Source organism: Protopterus annectens, chromosome 5.part0, assembly GCF_019279795.1.
Source record: "Protopterus annectens isolate FY-2018-M chromosome 5.part0, PAN1.0, whole genome shotgun sequence".
Taxonomy (NCBI): Eukaryota; Metazoa; Chordata; order Ceratodontiformes; family Protopteridae; genus Protopterus; species Protopterus annectens.
Window position 1 is genome coordinate 482,723,371 of NC_056735.1, and position 17,550 is coordinate 482,740,920.

Here is a 17,550-nt window from a genome sequence, read left to right on the forward strand (position 1 = left end):
AGAAAACTCATATGAGGAAAAAGAAGTAACAAGCTGTGAAGGGGTAACATTTTGAATGTGGACACTATCATAAATGGGACAAGAAAGAAAAGATACAGAACTGGTCCTCAAGAATCTTTATTCTTTGGCACCTCCCTCATTCTTGAATAAAACCCTTTCATAACTGAGGAGGAGTGCTGGCCTCTATCAACCCCTGAAGCAACAGATGCTGAATAACAGAACGGAAAAGATGAGTTTGGTCTGGCAGATGGGGGGGGGGGGGTCCTCAGAAAGGAGGGAGAAACTCCCATTGCCATCTGTAAACTGGATGGATTAGTATCCAAACCTGTCTGTGAGAAATGTACTGTTGCCAAAGAGAGAAATGGAGGTTCAGACTTTCGCAAAGAGGGTTTGCCTCTGTGGAAAAGGGATAGGAGTGCTGAATATATTTATTCAGACTTATTAGGCTGCCCTTTGTTCTTGGGGCGGGGGGCTCTTTCTGGAATCTCCCTGGCATTGCTTTTTAAATGTTAGATTACAGTCAGCTTGCTGGGTCTGTTTATTTTGTTTTTAAGAAAAAAAAACTCTGTAAAGGTAGCATTATACACTTTGCCAAACTTGTAGAAAGGTAAGCTGAACAATCTGAGAGATCTTTTGAATAGGCTTACCTCTTTCATTACACTTTTTAATTACCTCTGGAGAAGATGGCTCAAATATACAAATTCTCTATCCAAGGGAGAATTCAAAATTACATTTTTGACATTTCTGGGAGCAAACCTCCACATAACACTTCCAGTGGCAGCAGCCCTTAAAGTGGCATCGGGAGAATCATATCCACATTTTAATCAGTGAGTAAGCCACTTGAGACACAGAAACAATTAAATTACACATAGCAGGTGTTTCCTGAGAAACATGTGTCACAATAATCCTCACATTCTCAAAGAAGGAAAGCACAAAATGTGTCTGACAGCTGAGAATTCTAAAAACAAATGTTGCAGAAGAATACACACTTTTACCAAATTTATCAAAAATACGTCCTATACTTGTCAGAAGGAGAGTTTCCTATACTTGTCAGAAGGAGACAGACTGGTATGTACTCACTGTTTAGCAGCAGCTGAGTTCACTAAAAGCAATAGTTGCTCGGTCTGATCTGGAATGAATACATAAAACATAAAAGACTGAGGAACTTTATACAATCTAACTGCTCGCTAGGGTTAAACAGGCTGGCTTGTCAGGCAAGTTACCAGCTGTGAAGAAAAACATCCTCCAATGCTGAAAGAAAAAGAGTGATTCAGGGACATTTTAAAAATTCAACTTGTAAAAATCTGTATACTTTTTCTGTGACTGTGGAATATCACTATGCCTACACTGAAACAGCTAAACCATTCTGGAAATAGTTTCAGAGAAAGATGCTCTTTCAAAGGGATTGGCTGAAGCTGCAGTCTAATCAGAATATGAATCAGAAATCTAAGGACACAAAGCAGAATCTGTCCCTTCACACACATCGTGTGGTTCAAAAACATGATTGTCTTCTGAAAATGAAGACCCTCGCTTTCCTTTATCAGAAACAGCTAAACTGGAAAGGCCAAGAGCCTGAACTAAACTCTGAGATAAGCCAATAAATCACTCCTGTCCAAAGTGGCTGAGACAGGAGAAGAAATATGTCTAACTTTTGTTCCTTTTTGACAGTAATTTCTGGAAAAAAAAAAAACAGACCCACTTTTGCTAGGAAAAGCCTCCTTAGGAATAGGCATAGTATTCTGGCTAGATACAGACACATTCCCTGATCCTTCTCTCACAAACAACAAGAGTGTCCATCCCCTGCCTGTCAAAGCATTCTAGCATCCACACAGCATGTGTTTAATATCAGGTCAATGTTGTCTATACAGACTATACCAGAAGGAGCCATGGGAAAAGATGAGTGGTCTGAGGAACCAGTAGTGATCATAGCAGTTTCACTCATCTGTGGCAGTGGTACTTTAGCAGATTGCTGTGGTGGCAAAGATTGTTGAGTAATTTTCTTCTTTTTGTGGTTGGAAGAAGGAAGAACTGGGGAACATGTAGGTTTTTCCATGGATCAGCAGAAAAAGATTCCCATTTCCTAGGGAATGTTGGCAGCATTTGTCAGTAAAACAGGTATACTGTAAAAAAGTAAAATTTTCCCCATAAAACAAAGTAAATAATTTTCATTTGTTTCTTTGAAAGGATTACTGTGCACATTGGATTTGGACACTACTACAACTACAATATACAATACTCAATAGAGACTGCTAGCTGGATGAAGTAGAAAATAATCTTCATTACCTTTTGGACAGCAGCACTTGATGAAAACAATGATCTTATGCTGTTTCATATGAGTACTACCAAAGTGTTTACGCACTTTAAAATGTTTTGTTCTCAGAGGAAACCATCAAGCAAATCTGTGTTGTAACTATTTCATTAACTACACTGGGTGTTTGGTTTAATTAAGTTTGCTAATATAGCTGCAGAATCTATAGAGTGTTTACCTGTAGTATGATCAGACATTATGGAACGATAATCCTCGTTGACTGTTTATCATCTGCAGTATTGTTTATGCTGTAGGCCACTGCCACAAAGCATGAATCAAAACATCACAGTGGGAAGATACAAACTGTGTGGTATCACTTTATGTTCAGTGCTGTGCTCCCCACAAAATAACACAAGGTTCTATATAGAAATATGACAGAAAAAGTTGCATAACTATGAACATAACATTAAAAATTCCCACTGGCAAAAAATAAAGATGATATGACTATATTTAAAATGCAACTGAAGGCAGAACTTAATACACTAATGTGGATAATAATTTCTAAATAATTACCTCAACTTGGGTATCAAATTTCATCACTGCATTTGGAGTGAAGTAAATTTTGAGTTCTGTTTGACCTCCAACTGGGACAACACCTTGAGTTGGTACAATAGTCATTCCAGGTAGTGGACATACATCAGATACCTTAAGAGAAGATACAAGTTTTAGTTAAGATTGTCAGCAGAAAATGGGTCAAATGATAGCACAAACTGGTGGTTTCTTATGACTATATGAACTGCATCATGTTATCTACAATATGCTCTGTCTTGAAAAATAACACTATTTCTTTCAGTGCTGTTTGCATCTTTCCTTTATAAGACAGGTCACGTTAAGAAATGTAAGTGTCTCAAATGAATTTTAAAACAACCCCAGTAAAACTTTATCATTATTTGAATCCTTGAGCTTAAGCAGTTGATGAATACTCTGTGAACACTGGTGGCACTATTCCACTTACAGCAAACAGACTATGCTGAAATCTATTTTCACTGATCTTGAAGGACAAGCCCCCTTAACCCTATATGTGGGGTTAGAACCCTAGTCCCCAACACACTCACACACACACACACACACACACACACACACACACATACATAAATGTATATATATGTATGCACACACATACACACACACACACACACACACACACACACACACACCCACATAAAATTCCACAGTCACACAACAATACAACAGCAGAAAAAAGGGCAGACTTCAGGTTCTCATTCTTAAGCATTTATAAAAAAAAAGTTTGGGTGAAGTACCAATGTATATGGCTATGTGATACAAATGATGACAGACAACATATAAATATTAACATAAATAATAAATATGCAAAGTTTAAGGCTTGTTTTAATTGTTGTTTTATTGCATCTCATACTTATGCTGAATGAAAGAACATCAGTAGCAGTATGTATTTATATAAATACTGTATTTCATGAAAATGTCTGAAGTAGCCTTTTAAGATTATATTTGGAAGTTCTTCATCTACTGCATCCGTTACCCAAACTGTTTAATGACTGGATGTATAAAACAAGTAGTTACATCAATATATTGAAAACAGTTACAATTCATACAAGAAAAAGTACCCAAAGTCACTTGCTAATGCAGGTCCCTTATATGAGAAGTTATTGAAGTCAACCATCTATATAACATAATTGTCCTTTCAGATTACGGATGCTAACAATAGTTTTCTTCTATATATTATGGTCTTTTCCAGCAATAGTAAATATTATAAAAGAGAATTGGCTGATTCTGATAACATCACCTGACCTGTTATCAAACAAATTTGTGGTCCATGTACTAGGATAGTTTTTAAGAATAAACATAATCTGAAGTGAGTTCTTTCATCATGCTGAATACGACAGTATGAATTTAGTTTATTTGCCTAAATGTATAGCACGTACATAATTTTATATAAGTAAAACTAACAAAAGACTGCGTTACAAGATAACACAACATCTTTCGGAAATTAATACTTCGAATGCAATGACAAAGCATGTTTTACTGAATAATATTACACATAGTTTCAAATTTTTAGTTTTACAGTTAGTTATTGAAGGTGTTAGGAAAAGTGATATCGTGAATGGAACAGAGGTAAGTGAATATGAATGGATTAGCAGATAGATGAAATGCTGTGAATGCACTGGATATAAATGAATTTTGCCCCTTTAAATCTGTTTTGACGCAAAGGGGATTACATCACTGACCAATCAAGGTTGTTTAAATGAACTGATTTATTAAGTTATTTGTATATAAAAAGGATGTTTTGGAGCTTTTATAAGTACTTGAGAAACAGTTATACACACAAAAGCTTGTATTTATTAAATGTTACTACTACTGTTGTGCACTATCTTGTTCTTGTTATTTTATTTTAAGATATAAAATGACATTAAAGCCATACTGGTTATTATTCAGATAGAAAACAAGCATATTTAATTCATGTTCCTTTCCATACATATTAACCAAAAGTTATCTAAAAATAAAGCTATATTATAAGCAGATCTGGAAATCATGATTGACAGATATCTAATTCATCTTCAAATACATTGAGTATAAGTACTCATTTGGGGGGGCAAACGTAGCACCATCAATCACAAACTGTTTGCCACAATTTCCTTAAAACAGCGAGAAAGAAAGGTATAATTGCACTGTGGATAATTACAAATCATATCTTAAGAACAAAGAAATGTGTAATTACATGGTGGACAATTCTAAACCATATACTTGTAAATTTCAATATTCAGATCCAATACCTAATGTGGTCCAAAACAAGTAGGATCAAATTAGAAAGCATGTATTATCCCATGAAATATAAGGTATATTTTAAACCTTATACTACAAGCACCAATATGCAAGACACTATCCAAAATATCACATAACCTTTTAGTGAGAGATCCCTTGCCAAAAAATGCAGTCTACCAGGGGATGGCATACGATTTCTATCTGCATTGAAAGCATTCAGGTCAGCAATTTCACTAGTATTCTAAATTATATATAAGCAGCCAGATATTTCCTCATTCATTAAAGCCATCTGGTCAGTATCAAATATTATTTTTGTCCTGATCTAAGTTCAACATTAAACATTTTATAAAATTAACAGAAAACATATCTGAATACTTAATTAACATAATATGCACTATTTACATCATTAAAAATTAATTTTCAACTAGCTTCTTAATCAAATATGGCGGCTGAAATAATGTCTTCAGAACCACATATTCAGCTGTTACTGAACTGTGCCACATGACTAATAAGGTTAGTATGGATTAGCTTATTTACACGTCTTCGCAAAAGTCACATAGAGAGGATTAAAATGTGACACTGCATGCTTTATATAAATTGCAGACAAATCAGTACTGACAGCAGTGTATCTGTAGTCACTCAAATGCAAGCTTCAGTTATTCTGACAAAACAGGCATGCAAATGTAGTTTTTATGAGATATTCCTTACGTCCCTATAAACAATACATGTAAAGGTAATGGTGAATACAGTATATACATTTGAATCTCTAATTACTGAATCACAGAATTTTTAGACCAAATATATTAATCTTGAAGTCATTCAGACTTGTTGGAATGTCCTTGGTTTTTGGAGGTTTGAGATTTCCTTTTGGAACCTTTTTGACACTTCTTAAACATCTGTTTACCTGAATTCTGTCGAGACTATGACTTTTTTTTTTTTGCCACAACTGTATGAGGAGGAAGAAACTTCCTTGGACAATTTGGAAAAGGAGAGCTGAAAAATCTTAGAGATTCTCTGGATCATCTTGCCCCTTAGATCACACTTTTTGATCACCTCTGCAGCATAGATGTCAAACACTAAATCTCTATCCAAGGGAGAATTTAAAACCTCACTTTTAACATCATGTGGGAGGTTTTGAGAATGCAGCCAAGCAAACCTCCTTAAAACCATACCAGTGACCAAAGACCTGGAACAAGTATTAACCCAGTCATATACACACTACAAACAATGAGTACTGACCTATGCAATAGAAGAAACTAAGTTATTTAAAGCAGATTTTTCTTCACAAGAAGAAAATGTAGCTAAAACATTCCTCATACTCTCAAAATACTGTCAGAATAAACTTTAACATATGAGCCTGACTATATAAAATTCTGAAATTCTAAGTTGCAGAAGTAAACACTTTTCCCCATACCCATCAAGAATTTTCCCATCTTTATTAGAAAGAGTAGGATTGGGATTAACTAATTGCTTAGCAGCAGAGAAATCACCTAAGGCTATAGCTGCTGGGTCAGGTTGGGGAATAGTGTATAAAAATGTAAGACCGAGGAACTTTATACATCCTATCTACATTTTTAGGGGCAGGTGTCTGAGTATCAGAAAAATTGCAGGCAGTAAGACACACATACTTTGAGGCAGACAGGACAAGAGAAATGGGTGTAGGTTATGGAAAACCCTTCTGTAACAACTCAAAGTATTTTCTGAAGGACTGAGAAACTCCAGAGTTCTCCCACTGAAAACACTAGGACATTCAAGCAATAATCTCAGAGAAAGAGCCCCCCACAGGGAGAATCAGAAAGAGAGCTCTCCTCTGAGTCTGAATCAGAAATCTGAGGACAAAACCCTGAATATGTCCCTACATCTTCCTGTTCAGATTCAGAATCTTGAATCTCTTCAGGAAAAAAGGCATCCCTCTTCCTTTAACGGAAACTAATCTACAAGAAAGGTCAATAGCCTGAATCAAACACTGAGCCAGTCCCAGTAAACTACTCCTATTCAAAGAAATTTGAGGCAGAGTAGATACATACTTGGTTTTCTTTTCTTTTTGACAATAAAAATGGAGGCCAACAGAGTTACTAATGGCAGCTGCTGCTTCCCCAGGGAGGGCTACAGCATTCTGACACAAGGGAGAAAATGTCCCTGTTCTCTCTTCCAGGATCTAACAAGAATAGCTCTCCTTTTGTCACTGGGGAGACTCCAACAGCTGCAGAGGACGTGGCTAGCCCCAGGTCTATAGTGGATGTAAGTGCTACAGCAGAGGGATCAGGAGGAGAAGATGAGTGGTCTGAGGTACAGCAAATGGCCACAGCAAATTCACCCACCTGCAGCTGAGGGAAATTGCTAGCCTGCTGTGATGGCAAAGGCTGTTTGCTTAACTTTTTCTTTTTCTTGTTGGAAGAAGGACTGACCATGGAATTGACAATCCATTTCATGGTCAAGCTAAAATGGTGCCTCTATCCTGGGGAAAACAAGCTTCAATGTCAGTAAAACTACCAGTCCGCAAAAGTTACTTTTTTGACAGAAAAAAAACACAGTAAAATACAATTTCAAACACTATGGCAGCCCTATAATGGAAAACATAAACACAATTTCTCAGCAAAAAATATTTTACAATTTAGTTAACACTACTTTTTAACTGATAGAAATGCGTTACAGTCTCAAGACAATCCTTTAAAACACAACACTACTTGGTTTAAAATAACTTTCCTGAAGTGAAAAATAATAAAACATCAGCAAAAAATAAGAAAATTGAAGTTTTTCTCCAAAGAGACTTATCTGCCCAACTAAGGAAAGAGGAAGCAGACGTTCAAGCCTGGGAAGCCTCAAAGAAGGCAGTAAAGCTCTGAAGGGCTTTACACCCAAACTAGGCTTTTATAGTCAGCGCAACTCAAGCTACTTGACATTTATGTATGTGGAAGGTATCCAGAATGAAACTTTGGAAGCTGGCTGGCTGTTATATCCTTGGCAGGATATAACCCATACAGCTAAGGCTACTGCAGCAGTGATCAATATGAAGAACATCTTTGTCTCCTGCATACCTTACAAATTATCTGTACCCAATGAATTAACACAGTTCATAGGAAGCACCACCATCCCAACCCTTTTGATATTCTGTCTCAAAATTGCATCATTCATAATTCGAGACTCAGTTATCAGTCCACTACTCAATATGGTGAAAGGGGAAAATACTCATACCTTTTCAAAAATAAATGCTTTGTCAAAGTGTCAATGTTTTCTAATAGAAAAGTTAGTGACAGTAGAAACAGAGTCATTGTCAGTCTTGTCAAGGTTTATTATTATTATGTCCACCCAACCTGATGTTTTACTCACATTGCCTTCTTACTTTTGCATTTGTGGCCTGTCTGCTGGCATTCTCATACTGAATTAGTTTTAAGTGCTTGACAGACTGTATTACACCTCTGAGCCTTCTCATGGCTGGATAAATTAGTTTTATCACTCTCTTTATGACTCCTTATCCGCGGTGGTGGTGCTGCGGTAGCGTTGTCGCCTCACAGTAAGACGCCAACTGGTTCGACTCTCAGCTAGAGTGTCTTCTGCGTGGAGACATGCGTGAATGGGCGTACCTTCGTTGAAGGTTGTGCATTAGGGCTGGCAACTCAGCACGTAAAAATCAACTGCCAATCATTAGCGGGCTGGAGTTCCACTGTGGCAACCCCTAACAGGGAAAAAGCCGAAAGACACAACAACTCTCTTTATGACTCCTTAAGACTAAACTGCTTTGAGTATGAAATACATAGCAGTATTAGCTGAGGGATGGAACTGTTCATATCCAAGATGAGCAAAGCATAAAGTACCTAAAAGCAGCAAAAAAGCATTTATTTCTGTTGCTCCATGCATCCCCATGCGGGGACTATGCCACAAACATGCCACTCCATACTCATACTAACTCCCAAGATAATACTGTCTCAGAGAAAGAGAAAAATGCATTTTTTGTTCTATTCTTTCCCCTTATTACTGTGACCCCAGTTTATTAACACCACCTGCAGGACTGCAGGCAAGTACAGTAAACAATACCAGACATAAGACATCTGAGCACATATAACCCAGTTAAAAGATGCATGGGCAACAAACTTTGAATAATTGTCTTATGAGGGACAGAATGTAAATCACTTTCATGATCTGTTTTATGTGCAAAGGTGATAAAGTCATTTGTCAGGGTCTGGATTAATTTACAATAAATATTATACTTGACTTAAACTTCTGGGATTGCTTATGATACTCATACTTATGAATCTTGCTGGCACACACCTCTTCAACTATTTCCTGATTAAATTTAACTTTTTTGTAGTTTTCCATGATTCATTATGTCCGAAGTAACATTTGTTAATTTCTCATATTTCACTGCCACCTGGCCCAGGTTGTGGTTAAAAAGAGGTCTTTGGACCAGTTTACCTACCAGTTTAACAAAAAATACTGAAAAATACAGTATTTCTTCAACTGAAAGTAGAAGCCATTTCAAAATCTTGTAATAAAGTCCACCCTCTGATAGAAGCCACAGGGTTTAACTGAGGTGAAGGCAAGGAGATTTACACCTCTCTAGTCTTATTAAAGCTGAAATCTTGATGGAGAGTGTCAATGTAATTGAGGATAATATCCTTACTTGGATCTGGCTTTGAAAGGTGAAAGCAAGAAGTTTTATATATGTTAGAACAGGACCAGTATTCCGGCAGTGCAGTCAGGGGTTAATCTTATTTACAGAATTCAACTCTCATTCTCTGATTTATGCTGAGCATAGAGAATGTACAGCTGACCTTCATTCTTAACACTGTCACTGGCAATGCAGAAATTTGTATGATACAACTATCTTACTGGAGTAAAATTCAATATGCTGGTGACAATACAATATACTCAAAGGATTAATCTATTTTCTTTAATATTACTTTCATCCTCTAATTAGTCTCTTGTACTGACCTAACCTTCTGTCTTCCAGATTGCCTTTGACCTTAAGACTCACTGGGATAGTTTACTGGTTCCATTACAGTTTCTGACCTTCTTTCCTGCTCACTGCCACTATGCAATTAGTTAAGTTTAGGCAGGAAGTGGAAAATATATTTGTGTGGGTTACTTTTTTGTTATGCACACTGTCCCGTGCCACAAAATCAGCTGAGGTCAAGTCTCTGCTGCACTGAAGTCTGTGAAAGAATAATGTAGTGCTGACCATGCATGTCTACAATTCCATTCATCCCTAATTTCATTCAGAAAATATAGTCATAGTAAGCAGTTAGTGCTTTACTATGAGCAAACGTTATTAGGGAAGTTAATGAATGAATGAATGATCTGCAACTTCATTCATGGTCTCTGAGTTAATTTATAAACTTTTGCCACAGTGCGAACTTTAAAAAGAAGAGCTTTCTTTACCTCATAACATTTAACACATTAACAAAGTAAGAAGTGTAAAAACTAAAGTAGTCCTAGAACTCTATTAATTACAAGACTACGAGCCTAGCCTTTCAGAAAAGCAAGCCACTATCGTGTTTTATAAGATAATTAAAATGGAATTGTAAAAGCAATTACAACAAAGCAAGGGAAACATACAAACACAGCAAAGAATGCAAGTCAATTTAAAACAAAATGCTGATTTCTTTTTTTAACTTGCTTCATATAAGAACAGAACATTTTTTTTTCATTTTTTTACGGAATAAACTTTTAAAGGACAGCAATAAACAATTACTCTAACAAACAAACAACCAATTTTATATTTTTGTTTAAAGGCAGTATACAGCTTTACGTAACAACTAGAAGAAAAGTTTAGATGAGTGCATTTCACAAAGCTTTAGTAAACTTCTTTACAAAGCAAATTCACTGCCAGGGCTTCCATTCTCAAATCCTAACTCTTGTGTCCACAATAATATTGACAGTAAATTTGCTTGAAAGTCGGCCAGGCTGCATGTTGTGCATGAAATTTACCACATCTGAATCAATCAATTTTATTTTGGTTGGTATTTACAATGACACAAAGATAAGATATTTTCTTAACTATAGCAGCTACCCATGTAATTTTATTTATTCAGCTATCAAACTCTTTTGTGTGGCTCAGAGATTGTGCCCAAGTAAAACGGGTTTCTTCTGCGGTTAACCAGCGTTCATATTTCCTTCAATTTTGCCTTGAAGGGAGTGTTCCATGATATGTCCTCTAGTTACAATATTTTTGTGCAGCCATCTGGTACAGCACTCATTACAGAGCTCATCCATTTGTTAACAAGTTAACTTTGTGTGAATTATGACATCTGCATATATTCCACTCAAGTGCTCTCTCTGGGAATGATACAGACCCCCATACTTTTTATAACATGTGTTTCATTAGGGTAATGCCATCCATTCATGCTCTGATATTAAGATAATCACATCCCTGATATTTACTGTCTTTTTGGAGCCTCTTACATTCTCTATGAACTGTGGCTTTTAGGCAGCTCTTAACTCCTAGTGCACATTATAGAGACTTGACTTTTGGTTACAGTGCTGCTTTGCAACAAGAATATACATGACAGTTGGCAGACCTGGTTTACAGTGCAGAACTGTTACACAGTGTGGCAGCCTGTGCCACAAAGGTCCAGTCTCACCAACACATCAGCACCTCTCTCTGCCACAGGAGTCCATTCACAAAAATACCAATATGCAGTATTAGCTAGGCCCACATAATTCAATTAACTTTAGCCTGCTTACATCCACCAAACTGCTTCTCATTGTTTTCTTTTACTTTGTCTTACATTAAGTTTTTTTTTCTTTCAACCATTCAGCACATGCCAAGTAATAACCATAAATAACTGTAAATAAGCTGGAGACTTGGGGGCCACCAAGCCTCCAAATGCAATGTGGATTCTAGTTGCAACAATGTGAATTATAGAGCTTTTTTCTCAAGCCTTTTGATCCAATAATGGCCTAAAAAAAATCATGGCTGAGGAAAGAAATACAGTCTTATTTTTAATTCTAAGTAAGGAATAAGGTGTGTACAAGGGTTAATGCCCAAATCCAACAAAACAGTACTTTCCCATAAACTGAGAAGACAAATAACTACAAAAACACATAAATCGCATCTGGGAATAGTGACTGTATGTGAAAATATAGTCCGTCTCCCTACTTCCAAAAAAAGTAAGTCACAGTCTGTATATTCCCCTGGTGTTTGACTAGGATGAAAGTGAAGGAACAAAAGACAACAGCCATGCAATACATGTTGCTTCTGTCACACATATATAAAGTATGTCTCCTCACTCCTAGCACCCCCCCCCCAAAAAAAAATACCCACCTTTTGTATACACATCTGAAGTCAAAATGGGATGAAAGTGAAATCGCAAACAATACATAGTAACACATTTTTTCTTCTTGCCAAAAATATATAAACAACATGCCTCTTGCCCTTAAACCTCAAAAGACAGCCACATTTATACATGCATGACGTTTGTAATGAAACTGAAAAAAATAATGATTGTAGAAATATATTGCAACTTGTTGCTGTTAAACAGTACATTCTTTGCACAACTCTGAGGTATGATTGTGATAAATGTTAAAGAAATAAAAAACAAATTGCCCCAAGCCCTAACACATGTATGATATGACAACTTTCTGTGCACACATCTGAAGTCTAATTGTAAGGAAAATTAAATGCATCTGAGGTTTAATTGTAAAGAAAACTTAAAAAAGCTAATGGCCACATCTTCCCAAGCTGACACATAAGCAAGCTATAGTGACCTTCTCTGCATACCTCTGAGGTTTGGTTGTGAGAAAATTAAAGAAATAATGACCATACTGTCCCCAACCCCTAGAAAACTTGCAGTGATGTTCTCTGCAAAGCTCTGATGTCTGATTGTTTGGAAAATTAAAAAAAAATAATAATAATAAAATAACCACACTATCCCCAGCCCCCACATCAGCTGTAGCAATGTTCGGTGCATACCTGTGAGCAGGGCTAGTTATAGACTAGCTGGGGTCCAAACCAATGACTCCTTCTAAACTTCTGTCAATTTCTAATTAAACAGCCTAGGGTATGTAGGCTCTCCTACTTTATTGACCATGTATATCACAGATGTCTGAGTGTGATATAAATAGCCACAGTAAAAAATCCCAACTTGCAGATCTAATATGTATTTGTGTAAGATTATGTCTATATTTGTTAACACACTGCTTGCTGCACTTGAGGATCTGGTTTACTCAGCCTTTGTTTGCCTACTGTGTAACTCTGAGCAAGTCACTTAACCAGATTAAGCTCACAGTCAGACTAAAAAAATATTCATTTGGATCAGTGCTCTGTCCTGGTTAATAAATGCAAATGAATTATCAGCTTGATCATGACAGCAGAGCAGTCATTTTAATCCACAGAGAGACCCTGTACCCACAAACTATAGCCACATTGTTGAATACTACACCTTGGATGTCTGACTGTTTATAATTATAATAATGTCAAAAGTAACATATTTCAGGTTTGTTTCACATAAACACAAAGTATGCACTGTAAAGTATTCCAACTGGCTTCGTGTAAGTGCACACTAATCTTGTAACTCCATAATAAAGACTGTTTAAGCTAAAATTATAAAAGGATCAGTTTCTTTTATCCAGGGACAGCCCCCACCTGGCAATTATAGCCACTTTGTTGACTGTATGCATTTCAGATGTCTGATTGTGATAAAAATAATTGCCACACTAAAGTGTTTCAACACGGTTCGACACAAAGAGCAGCCACAGTAAAATCATCTGACTTGTTTCACAATACACATTAGACCAGCAAAGCCAAACATTTAAACTTGAACAAACAAAATCTGGGAGAGTCATTTTCATCCATACAGAGTGCCCCACAATACAATCAATTATAACTACTTTGTTGACTGCATACACCTCATATGTCTGTCTGTAAAAACAGAAATTGACCCAGTAATTCAATAATTCCAACTCTGTTTCACAAAGAAACCAGCCAGCCATAGTAAAGTATTCCCAACTGCTTCACACACATAAATATTAGACTCACAAAGCCACGTCAACTGCCCCCTTTATCTGGTTGTTTGCCAGTATTTAAAAAAAATACTTACCTACTACAATTCAGGCAGTCAGCATACAATGCATTCCAGCAGACCCTCTCAATGCTACTGACTACAGGCTCTCATGAGCATTTCCTCTGCAGCCACTACATCAACTTTTTGAAAGTTTCCAGACTTGTGTTTCTCGCCATCCCATCTACAATCTAGACAAGAAATCATACAGCTCCATACATTTTTTTGAGTGATTCCCTAGATAATGAATGTGACAAAGAAGAAAGCTGTCTTCCCTGTAGTTTACCCCACAACATCAAAAGTTGTTTTGAACCATGGGACCACAGCACATGCATTTCTAAGTTATAAGGCCACACATGCAGGTGCTTTGCACATTTGAAAGCTGTATGCTTCTGCATAGACTGTGCATCTAGCTTGATGCCTATGCTGCTCTGGGAAGGTTTACTTCAGACCTCCTCTAAACAGTCTTCTTCACTGTCTTTTTTTAGCAGACTGGGAAATGAGCTATCCACTTTTTGGAAATCCAATATGAATTCTTCCACTTGGATGTTAACTTTTGCCCACTTGTTAATGAATACTACCACCAAATAGTGGCACAGTGATCCAGGGTCTACCTCACAACATGCACCAGACTATCCATCCTCTCCTCTGGGAGGGGGGGGGGAGTGACCTGCAGACAACTTGCTCTGCCCTGTCATTCTACTGAGATGGGCCCTCACATCCTTCTCTACCTGCAATGTCATTTTCAAGCTAAAAACTGAAATCATGCTACTTGGGCTGCAGGCAGGGTTTTAACCCTCTCCACCACTGGTGCAGGCTAGTATTCCCTATTTTCAATTAAAAATAATACATCTATACTCCTGATGTTTTTCTTCTATTCTATACACAGCATACTCCAGGCTTTGTTTTTCATCTAGGTGTAGGTCTCTGAAAACATGAGATTTCTCTTCCAGACCAGCTCTTCTGACAATTAAAATTATTATACTCTATATTACATGACTTATTTTTGGATGTCTCTTATGCAAACCCCTTTCAGAAACACTTTGACATGAGAATGTATGGAAAAAGGAGGATCCATTAGCAGACATGCTAAAATGGCTGATAAATGAACACTGATGGAGGGACAAGAAAGGCCACATGATAGCAACTCACACTAGAAAACGCTTTGAGTTTGTTAATATATGGTTTTCTATTAGAATGCTTTCTTGCTTCCATTAGTACCTCCTGCATGTCTTCAGTAAACAGGTGCCTAAAGTGAACTAAGACCTTATCATCAAGCTAGTCATGTGAAATTGATTGCGGTGAGGTGTATCCAACACCCTTGTTCTTGTGTGAGTAGTTCCATTCTTTGAGAAAGCTTGTGGTTATTGCCCCTGGCCAGTTCAAAAGGAAGGTAGAACCACTGTTGAAGGGAGTCACCACAATTATCTCCAGAAATTCGTTCTGAATCATCAGAAGTACCCTAGATATCAGTGGAAAGGATGGAAAAGCATATATGAACATTCCTGTCAAAGTAAAAAAGGCATCTACCTTCCAGACCTTCTTGCATGGAGTACTGGAGCAGAACTTTGCCAGCTTAGTTCAGAGATTAAGTAAAGAGGTGTATATGAAGAACTTCCCACAGACAGAACATATCTTGGAAGAACCCCTTTTCTAGTTTCCAACTCCCCACAAACAGAACATCCCTTGGTAGAACCCCTTTCCTAGTTTCCATTTGTGAGGGTCTGCCTTTGACCTGCTCTGTTTGTCTGGCTTACAATTTTGGTTTGACTGGAAATGGGATGTCGGTACAGTGAGACTGTGCTGTGAAGCTATATCTCATGCTAACATGGCTAGTCTGGAAAAGGCGGTAAGATATGGCTTCCCCTTGCCTGTTGATGTACATCATGAATGTGGCATTGTCTGCAACAACTTGAGGAGGTCCAGGCAAACAAAGATGATTCAGAAATTAAGTGCCTTGGTTAGAGCAAGCATTGATGTCATATTTATGTGTTTGTGTCTGTCTTTGGTGTCCACTTCCCAAGCAAAGTCACAGGCTTATGTGGTGGCTGACTGCTTTGGAGATGGAGGTGATGAGAAGATCTGGATCTACGAATATTTGCTGTCTCTTCTGACAAACCTCAGAACAGGAATTTGAAAAGATAATGGGTGTTGATACTTGGGCCAAAGAGACTTCAGATACCATTGTATCTTTCACATGTGGAATCTTGCCCGGGTTATTATGACAATCATTAATGCAATGAGACAGAAACTCCTGAGGTATTCCCTTGTAGCAGCTAAAGTTTGAATGGAACCCCATGGAAATGGATCTAGGTATAGATTGTTCTTTTTTTCTTTCTTGTGGAAGAAAAGCTTTTTGAACTGAGGTGTCTAGCAGACACCCCAGGAACACAATCTTGAGTGATGGAATCAAAAAAGACTTTTGAATGTACTCCTGGAATCTTAGTTTGTGTAAGAGATCTCTCACTCAAGAGTGAGATTCCTGACTTTTGAAAAAGATTGCAAAGAAAAGCCAGTTGTGTAAATATCGGAAAATGAGGATACCCTGTGTCTTGTAATGAGCTATAAGTGGAGCTAGACCCTTTGTGAACACTCTTGGTGCAATGGATAGCCCAAAGGATAAGGCAGAAAACTGATATGATCCTGTCACACAGATCCATAAGAAACTCTTGAAGTCTGAATGAATAGTGATGTGATGATAAGCATCTTTTAAATCTAGAGTTACCTGGAAACTTAAATAAGGAAGAAAGGGTACACAAGTGAGATATATAACAATAAGTATCCTTTTTTTGCTTATTTTTACTTGTTATTGCTTCTAGCAATTTATATATAGCACTTTTTATTGCCTGCTGCATACTTTTTACTGTATTTTATTGCTATTAACTAATCTGCACGGTTAAACTAAAATTGTCTGCCTTGCAGGGCCTGATAAATAAGGTTTTTACTGTCACATTGTTTGCAAAGCTTTTTAGCTAGTTTCACTGTGTGAAAGGTATTAACAGGAAATGTTCTCTACTTGTTAAGCACCTGATTTCCTGCCAAGGAGTGTATCCTGTAACTGATTTCTTCACAGATAGAAGCATTCTGTAGAGCCTCCTTGCTCCTTTATCTGTTTAAAAACTTTCATTTTGTGGCTCACTTTTGGTCTTCTGCTGTGATAAACATTTCTGTAGTGTTTACTGTCTAAAAGAGCGTAGGCTATTAGCTATAGTATTGTTCCCCACCCTCTCTCCTGTTGGTGTCTTGCTGTTATACTTGGTGGCTTTGCAGTTGCCCGCCCCTACTGTAAATCTGATTTGGGACACTCCTCCCAGTCTAATGTCATTAGCACCTTCTATCTACTACAGAGAGAACATTTGAGAAGGCCAACTCACTTAGTTTCCTAACTTTGAATTATGTTCTGCTTCTCCTCTCTCCCTTTCATTTACAAAAAAAGAACTTTGCTAGAATCTCCCTGTGTCCTGCTTAACTGTAACAAAAAAAAATACACTTGTTTCCTGC

At 37.2% G+C, this 17,550-nt stretch overlaps 1 protein-coding gene across 1 annotated transcript in view; it reads right to left on the bottom strand.

The window, feature by feature from the left end:
* Positions 1-17,550, bottom strand: part of CFAP47 (cilia and flagella associated protein 47) — a 7,413,452-nt gene that overhangs the window by 5,390,197 nt on the left and 2,005,705 nt on the right. Inside the window, exon 17 of the mRNA XM_044071840.1 lies at positions 2,822-2,953. Coding sequence (XP_043927775.1) covers positions 2,822-2,953 — 132 coding nt within the window. The remainder of the gene's footprint in view (positions 1-2,821; positions 2,954-17,550) is intronic.